At 38.2% G+C, this 9874-nt stretch overlaps 1 protein-coding gene across 1 annotated transcript in view; it reads right to left on the bottom strand.

Annotated features, from left to right (window-relative positions):
- The window catches only part of SCAF8 (SR-related CTD-associated factor 8), a 59322-nt gene that overhangs the window by 12033 nt on the left and 37415 nt on the right, over nucleotides 1-9874 (bottom strand). The window contains 5 exon segments of the mRNA XM_009887607.1: nucleotides 964-1157; nucleotides 1638-1750; nucleotides 1904-2035; nucleotides 5324-5441; nucleotides 5868-5947. Of these exon segments, the coding sequence (XP_009885909.1) occupies nucleotides 964-1157; nucleotides 1638-1750; nucleotides 1904-2035; nucleotides 5324-5441; nucleotides 5868-5947 (637 nt within the window).

The following is a 9874-nucleotide window of genomic DNA, read 5'->3' as shown; positions in this document are numbered from 1 at the left end:
ACTCTTTCCTTTGCAAAATGAATTTTGAACTGCTTATCTTGTCAGATAAACTATATAGTTTTAAGACACAAAATAAATCCAAAATGACATCAGAAACTGCGTATAACCTATTTAAACAAAGTTAAATTCAGGAACACGAGTTCATTACAAAAATAAATTAGGTACAATTATGCATCCAAAGAATCCAGAGTCCTGCTATCAGCAGCAATGGGATATACTGATACAGTAGCAGATGACCACCCAATTTCACTGTGTCTAGCATTCATCTCAAAATACATTCCCACTGATATAAGCAACTGTGTGGAAAAAGTTCTCCTTCTTCTCCCTACTACCTTCCTTCTTTTTAAGACATAAATTCTCCGTAGAAACGACAGCAGTGCACAGCAGCACTCTGCAGAAGCTGAAATCCAGTTACGTTTTGGATACTTCCTTAAGATAGGACCATTATGCTCTGCCTTATGATAGCAAATTACCTGTTTCACATTTCCACCTGCTTTGGTTCTACGTTCCCGTGAAAAGCTATTTAAAAAGCACTCTAAAGGTTTATCAAAACTGGCCTCTAAGATATTCAGCAAAGTGTCCACCACATACTTAAAAGTCTTATCAGCGTACCAATTTTCAGATCAAGCGCTGATCATCTTCAAATGCCCCATAGAAGACAGCATTAAAGAGAAAGCAGATTGTAACTTAGGGACAGCCCTTGCTACTCTCTGTTCAGAAGTAACATCATTGGTGCAACAGTATGAGTAAAATCATCAGTAGAATGGTAAAATACTTGCTTTCCTCCAAGATGAAATCATGTATCTAATTTGTAAGAAACATCAGAAATGAAACTTACAAAAAAGATTATGCTTACTGTATTTTGTAACAGTACTCAAGCTCAATCTTGTTCTTTCAATGAAAAACAAAGCCTTTTTCCCCTTTAATACCACATTATCAAAACAGTAAGCAGCTGCCACTTACCACTTAGTGTTTTTGACCGTATAGGAGGCAATCCCTTTTTCTGACGTTCTTTTTCCCTTTCCCTAGCCCTTCTTTCACTGGAATATGACCGAGATGACTTTCTCTTCCTTTCTCTTGATCTTGAGCGTGAACGTTTTCTGTGTTTACGCTTACGAGAACCAGACCGTGATCTAGACCTTCGTTTTCTTGGTGACCTACAAAATACTTAATTTCAGTATGCTGAGTTAAAAAAAAATAATTCTAATTTAGTTGTCTTTTAACTACAAACTTTAAGCATGATACAGACATTTCTGTAATATTCACTCAAACTGCTTCAGGAAATAGAGAACATACACCTTGAGCTTAAAACAAAACTAAACAAAACAAATTCAAAATGTTCCACAACAGTATCTATTTTTCTGGTATACAAAAATCTGTCCAGCTGGTAAGTGTCACTAATTTTTGTTACCTGAAGAGGTCTTAAAAATTTAAAGTACACCATGGATATGCAAAATGAACTGTCATACAGAATGTCTGCATCTAAGACACAAATATTAAATGAATGCTTTTTTTTTTTTCATTGCCAAAAACTGCTCATGACAATTTTGGAAAATACAGAATTGAGAATGATAATCACAAATTGCAACTGCGTTTCAGAAAGCCTTCATTTACTTAATACAAGTTAATTATGAAACCTTGAACGAGATCTTGAACGAGTTCTTGATCTTGAACGAACAGCCGATTTCTTCTCCTCTTGTTCAAAAATTTCTTCTTCAGCAACATCCTGTCCTTCATCTATATCCATGTCCTGAGGTCAGACATAACAGATGTTCAGTAACATTTAATAAATATACTCACAATATATATGACTGTATGAAATACATCCATATTACTCATTTTGAAATCATCTTAGGATGTGTTTTCCTTTCAGCTTCTGTAATCAAATTTAAAATAGTTTTACCTGTTGTTGAATATCCATTGAATCATCTACATTCGTTTCCACTTCTAAAAACTGCTGTTGACTACTCCCTTGTGATGGTGATGCAGAGTGCTCTGAACCAAAATTTCCTTCTTGATTCTCCTCAGGGCTTGCCTAAATAACAAATAATAGTATACCAGAAAAAGCCTCATAATTGAAAATGCTTACTGCATCAAAATGTAATACTACATGAAATCACTGTTCAAATATCTCTGAAAATTAATTTGTCATGTTTCTCTTATTTTCCCACTTCCCATTAGTGAAAGCCGAACTGGATGTTGTTGCATTCCACTCTTTTTTTTAATCATCCTTAAATGTAAAGGTTTGAAATAACTAATATTCCTGACTATAAAAAAATTACAATTTGCTGAATCAAAAAACCAAACTACACTATTTGTCGCTTAATTTGGCTGGCTTCAATACAAAAATACACAGGTCAATCAATAATGATGGCAGCCATATGTACAATGGCACTGAAAGATACCCATTGGTCACTCATGCACATGCATTAATAAATTATATTTTGTTATTAATATAGTGAAAATATTTGCAATACCATTTGAACTAGTTAAAAAAATTACATTTAACTCCAAACTTTCTTACAGTGTCTGATTTAAGACAAATAATTACTACAGGATAAGAGAGGGTGTTGTGTCATTCATGCCAGCATGTCACTTACAATAGACCTAACAAAACAAGAAGTTCTGAAAAAACCACCAAAATATAAAAATGTAAAATACTAAATACGTTGTTGATTTGCTAGAGAAAAAACTATAATGGCCTGTACACTGGACTGAAAGTACAGATTCGGAATAAATATCTGTAAGATACAAAAGAAGTTCAAGAAATACAGGAAATGCAACGAAAATACTCAGAAATGCTATCAGGACAACATTGAAAAGTATAATCCAGTACAGCAGGTAAACGTTTCAGTGATTTTCGTTACATTTTCAATTTAATTCAACAAATGTTAAGTATTTGATCTGCCAGGAGAATGGTAGAAAGTTAGCAGAATGACATGTAGCACAGCTTTTTTTTTGTTTTATTTTTATATTTTTAAACAGCTTATAATGACAGTTTGCAGAAAAATAAAAAAAAACCTACTAAAATTCAGTTAACGCATTTGCCTTCTAACATTACTGTTTTCTCTCATTTTCCTTATATTTAATTATTCCTCAACAATCTGTTTCTTGGTATCAATTCCTACATTTCCTGTTGCACTTTCTGTCTCTGTCTTCTATCGTCTCTCCCTCTCCCCCTGCTCCTAATCAGATGCTGTCCTGGTTTCAGCTGGGCTAGAGTTAATTTTCTTTCTTGCGGCTGTTGTGTTTCAGATTTGGTATGAAAGGAATGTCAATAATGCATATTGTTTCAGTTGGTGCCAGGTGATGCTTATATTAGTCAAGGGAATTTTTCAGCTTCCAACAGAAGCTGAGAAGGAGCACAGACAGAATAAGGTGGCCAACAGAATATTCCATACCAGAGACATCATGCTCAGTATATAAATGGGGGTTGGCTGAGGGGGCAGGAATGTGTGATCACTGCTTGGGACAGGCTGGGCAACAAATTCACCACGTGGTGAGAGTGACCTGGGTTGTATTACTTCATCTTACATACTCTTTTACCATTATTATTACTGCTATTTTCCTTTTCCATTATTGTTCTATTAAACTGTCTTTATCTCAGCCCACAAGTTGTTTTTTTTTCCTTTCCCCTCTTTTTCTCCCTCTTCTCCTTGCCCTTTTATAGGGGGGTGCACAGACGGAGGGGGAGAACTGAGTGAGTGGCTGCAACAGATGCTTAGTAATTTTGTTACGTTTTATCTTTCCTTCTCTTTTCCTTAATCTTTCTCACTGATACTTAAACATGGAATTAAAGAAAGTTTTCCTCACAACACACTGCAGTCATTACAGAGTAGTTCCTGTAGAAGTTTGTATCTTTTAGCTGCTATCAAGACAAAAATAAAACTTCCTCTCCATACCAACTAGACAAGAGGCTGAGCAGACCTGAAGGGAAACAACTTTTGGACTTGGAACAGAAGATCAAATAATAAAGGGTGAGTCATATGAACATTCTACCCATAAATGCACTGTAACTTAATTTCATAGATGAGATTAAACTCTAATTCTGCTTGGTTTATAATAAGGTAGGCATTCAGTATTTTTATTTTCAAATTACATAGTTACTTTTATATACGTCACATCAAAGCTCCTAAAATAGATGCACTCTTCAAAGTTATATTCCTTTACAACACCTTTTAGTGTTTAAAGCCAGAAATTGCTAGATATCCACCAACATCAAAAACTATTTAGTCTGTAGCTATGTTGTACAAATTTTCTCAGTTACTGCACTTAAATGAGACGTGAAAATAAAACATGTTAAAATAAAGCAGTAGAATAAGGAAATAGTATCTAGTAAAAATTAAATGACTACTTTACTAAATAATTGAAAACTTGAACTCACAAAATCAAAACTCATACGACGTTCTTCATTAAAAGCTGAGCAACTACACCTTAGTGAAACTAAAATCCCCAATAGATGTTTGTTAAGTTTGTGGATTTTCTTTCAATGCAATATTTCTGTTTTACTGTGAAACTAGATTCAAATACTTCACAGAAAGCCCACAGAAAGTTCAGTATCAAGACAGAATAAACTTTTGTTGTTTGGTTTTTTTTTGGTTTTTTTGTGTTTTTTTTTTAATGGAATCAGGAGTTGGGAACAGGAGGAAAGAGAGGCTAAATACCGAGGCCTAACCTCAGAAACCAGTTTATTTCAATGCAGAGCACACAGGACCCAATTCACATAGTTAAGAAGGAATCTTGGGCTTTCTTGAGCATCAGTTCTTAATTAATCATTTTTCAAGAAATACATGACTCTATTCTTTAGCTTGGATTCTTCAACAGAATGAGACATTTATTAGCCAAGGCTTAAAGCTTGGTAGGGGAAATTGAAGTTATCCACCATCTCTACTCCGTCCTCTTGATGGTTCTGCAGCAGCAGCAGCTTGCACGCTGCTCTCCCTTCACAGGCAGGAGCATAATCACTTCAGTGCTCACCACCTTCTTTCTGACTGTAGAGAAAAAGCTTTTTTATCCCCATATAAAGAGCTAAACAACAAAAGGACAGTCAGTCTGTAACTCAGCTAAAGGGCATTCTTTCCTAAGAGAAGCAAAATGTACACCTCACACCTTTGGTTTTGGTTTTTTTTCCTGCATTAAGCACTTTCTTCCGCTTATTCCATTTATTCTGCAAGCCACTGTTAGATGATCAGCAACTGACAAAGACTTTAATTATAAAAGAAGTGTCAGTAACAAGACAATTATTTTGTCCTGCAGTAGCAAATGAATCTTTTTATCAGTGGAGAACATAATTATTACGACAGCCACAAGATGGAGTTCTTACCTTTTGAGGCTGCTGTTGCTCCAGAAGCTGTTGTCTGAGATGTTCTAAATTTTGTTGCTGTAGCTGTTCAGCTAGTTGGTGAAAAAGTGAGTTGTTCACAGATTCTGGTACTAAAGGCCTACAATGAAATAATTTAAATTAAAAAAAACACAACAGTTTTTCTCTTGGTTTAAACAGCTGGTAAACAGGTCTTCAGAACCGAGTTCCAAGTTTAACTAAAAATGTAAAATAATGAAACAATGTGGCTAGTTTCAACCTCTGTTATCATCATTATAACACATTAACGCTACGAATATAACTAAGAAAGCAAAGCATATGCTAAGTTTAAGCTGAAGTCAACAAAACTTCTGGCACACAGACTTATATTAAATATTTTAAAAATATGTACGTTTCATTAATTTAGTAAACTGTCTTTTCTCTTCCTACTGTCTTAGTATACTTGTGCTCTGAAAGAAACAACATTTTCCTTACTATTTAATCCTAATGTTCAACTAGAGTCAGGCCAATTTTAACATTTTCCATAAGAAACATAACTTGATCTTACAGTTGGGAAGTGGGAGTTTCCTTTTTAGGCTCTTCATTTTGTTCAGATTCTTCTCCAAAGTCAAACCTGTCCATCAGCTTCTAAGAGAAAGCAAAATAAGCATTACTGAGTACTCCTTATATGTCCCTTTATGTGTATTTACTTTTCAAAAGGAAAATGCTCTTATTTTTCAACTTAAAAAAAAAAAAAGTCTGGCAAATAGCCTGAATAGAAAATTAAATGTCATACTTCTATTGCTACCAAACTCTTGAATGCATCAAATAACAAGTTCTGTCCATGGCTTGCTTTCTCTGGCTCCTGTTACAGGTACAGCCACAGGCTCCTCAACCACCCTGGTATCTGTTGGAGGGACAACACAGCTGGGCATAAGCAACCCAGGAGGTTCCAGGAATGTGTTGATGATACCTTCCTTCGTCAAGTGAGAGAGGAGCCAACGATGAGAGGTGCCATGCTGGACCTTGTTCTCGCCAACAAGGAGGGGCTGGTGAGGAATGTCACGCTCAAGGGCAGCCTTGGCTACAGTGACCATAAAATGGTGGAGTTCAAGATCCTTAGGGCAGCAAGGAGGGTGCACAGCAAGCTCACTACCCTCGACTTCAGGAGAGCAGACTTCAGCCTCTTCAGGGATCTGCTTTGCAGAATACCATGGGATAAAGCCCCAGAGGGAAGATGGGTCCAAGAAAGCTGGTTAATATTCAAGGACCACCTCCTCCAAGCTCAGGAGCGATGCATCCCAACAAAGAAGTAAGGCAAAATCACCAGGAGGCCTGCATGGATGAACAAGGAGTTCTTGGACAAACTCAAACTCAAAAAAGAATCCTACAGAACAGGAAAAAAGTAGGTCCTCTCCAGAAGGAAACAGGAGACCTGGTCACTCGGGACATGGACAAGGCTGAGGTGCTCAATGACTTTTTTGCCTCAGTCTTCACTGGCAAGTGCTCTAGCCACACTGCCCAAGTCACAGAAGGCAAAGGCAGGGACTGGGAGAATGAGGAACCGGCCACTGTAGGAGAAGAGCAGGTTAGAGACCATCTAAGGAACCTGAAGGTGCACAGATCCATGGGACCTGATGAGATCCATCTGCAGGTCCTGAGGAAACTGGTGGACAAAGTTGCCAAAGCCGCTGTCCATCATATTTGAGAAGCTGTGGCAGTCTGGTGAAGTTCCCACTGACAGGAAAAGTGGAAACAAAACCCCCATTTCTAAAAATGGGAAAAAAGGAAGACCTGGGGAACTACAGGCCAGTCAGTCTCACCTCTATTCCTGGCAAGATCATGGAGCAGATCCTCCTGGAAACTATGCTAAGGCACATGTAAAATAAGGAGGTGACTGGTGACAGCCAACATGCCTTCACCAAGGGCAAACCATGCCTGACAAATTTGGTGGCCTTATACAATGGGGTTACAGTGTTGGTGGATAAGGGAAGAGCAACTGATATCATCTACCTGGACTTGTGCAAAGCATCTGACACTGTCCCACATGACATCCTTGTCTCCAAATTGGAGAGAGATGGACGTGACGGATGGACGACTTGGTGGATGAGGAATTGGCTGGATGGCTGCACGCAAAGGGTTGTGGTCAACGACTCCATGTCCAAGTGGCGCCCAGCGACGTTCCTCAGGAGTCAGTATTGGGATCAGTGCTGTTTAACATCTTTGTCAGCGAGATGGACAGTGGGACTGAGTGCACCCTCAGCAAGTTTGCAGATAACACCAAGCCGTGTGAAGCCAGCAAGTTTGCAGATAACACCAAGCTGTGTGAAGCAGTTGACGTGCTGGAGGGAAGGGATGCCATTCAGAGGTACTTGGACAGGCTTGAGAGAGGTGGGCCCGTTCAAATCTCATGAAGTTCAACAAGGCCAAGTGCACGTGGGTTGGGGCAATCCCAAGCACAAATGTAGTTTTGGCAGAGAATGGATTGAGACCAGCCCTGAGGAGAAGGACTTGGGGGTGTTGGTGGATGAGAAGCTCAATATGACCTGGCAATGTCCACTCACAGCCCAGAAAGCCAATCATATCCTGGGCTGCATCAAACAAAGGGTGACAAGCAGGTTGAGGGAGGTGAATCTGCCCCTCTACTCCACTCTCATGAGACTCCACCTGGAGTACTGCACCCAGCTCTGGAGTCCCCAACATAAGAAAGACATGAATGTGTCGGATCAAGTCCAGAGAAGGGCCACAAAGATAATCCAAGAGCTGGAACGCCTCTCCTATGACGACAGGCTGAGAGAGTTGGGGTTGTTCAGCCTGGAGAAGAGAAAGCTCCAGAGAGACCTTATAGCAGCCTTCCAGTACCTAAAAACAGACTACAGGAAAAAATGGGGAGAGACTCGATCAGGGAGTGTAGTGACAGGATGACGGGTAACGGTTCTAAACTGAAAGAGGGTAGATTTAGATTAGATATTGGGAAGAAATTTTTTACTGAGTGTGGTGAGACACTGGAAGGGGTTGTGCAGGAAAGTTGTGGAACTCCCATCCCTAGAGGTGTCCAAGGCCAGGTTGGATGGGGCTTTGAGCAACCTGGTCTAATGGGAGGTGCCCCTGTCTACGTCAAGGGGGTTGGAACTAGATGATCTTTAAGGTTCCTTCCAACCCAAACCATTCTATGATTCTGTGATTCTTTCCATAGTAAATAACAGCTAGTTTGGAAAAAGGCTTAAGTGAAGATTAATTTTATGTAACGGTACCTTTAATTAGAAGAAATTACTACAAAGAGGCCAACTGTTCAACCCCTTGCCAATCAGCAAACCGCTCTGCTCATATCAAGAGAAGACCTATAGATTCATTAGTTCACAAAGAATTGCTGTATTTTCACACACACGTCATTTAGACAACCCAAATTCCTTCAAATATACTACTCCTTGAAAACAACTTCTCACATAGTCTGCAAAAATTCAAAGCAAGCAGTTATCATGCAAGAGGAGTAAGCCTCCAAAGGGATAAAAAGAAAGGTATCTGACAGGGAAAAAGAAAAACTTGGATAAACTTCCTGTTTCATTTGTAAAAATGTCTATGCTGTAGCTCTGCTAAACTAAGAAAGTTTGGTTTGTTTATTAATTTTTAAACAGCCCAGAAGCATTTCAGTAGCATTTTACTTTCTTGAAGACAAAACTAAAGAACAAGCATAAAGAAATACAACAAATGTTACGTATCACTGAGATTGTCTTATTTCAGTTAAGTATTTCTTGATAGAGCAGTGCTAACAAACCCATGTCCGTGTATCTTTACACCTTGGAAATTTTCTGAAAAGCAGAGTTAACGCTGTACTACAAACCACCATAACTTCTTCTCAAACCCTGGTCTCAGAAGAAAAAAAACAAGAGGATAATAACATAGGACACTCATTTTGAAATACCAGGGCAAAAACGTCTCCAGTAACAAGCCGTGATTCAGTATCCCATTTTCTCTCTCAGGATGCTCTATTTACTCTCAATTACTGGAGTCCAGCAAGAAGAACAAAGCATTATCTAAGAGACTGACCAGTCAAGAATTTTTAGAACTATCTTCCCAATGAAACAGTCTAATCTATATAAAAGCAGGACTGAATACATCTCTGAGAAAACACAGCAGAAACTTAGACCATCAAGCTTATGTGAGATGGGATACTAAACTCCAGAATAACTTTAACCATATATATATGTAATCCATTTAAAGCAAGGTGGCCACCTGCTTTTTTTTTTTATATTGTTAGAATACATTCAAGTAAAGCATTTGTAAAATGCTGCTGCTCTGAAAATAACATGCATTTTAGAAAAACAACTGATCTCATCTTTAAAATATTATTAATTATGTTTCTTCTGTAGTGACAACACAGAAAGGAAGATAACAGAATATGTACTATTTAATCATCTGAGAAAAGGAACAAATGGAAAGTAGTCAACAATTTATGATATGCAAAAAAGTTAATTTGGTTAAACTGAGGCCAGAGTAAACCAAAGAACATCCAGCCAAGATACACAAGTGTGCACCGTGATTTTTGTTTCAGTGTGTTTTAAATAACACAGTAGA

Source organism: Charadrius vociferus, unplaced genomic scaffold (assembly GCF_000708025.1).
Source record: "Charadrius vociferus isolate BGI_N301 unplaced genomic scaffold, ASM70802v2 scaffold176, whole genome shotgun sequence".
Taxonomy (NCBI): Eukaryota; Metazoa; Chordata; class Aves; order Charadriiformes; family Charadriidae; genus Charadrius; species Charadrius vociferus.
This window is presented reverse-complemented; position numbering and strand designations above follow the sequence as displayed.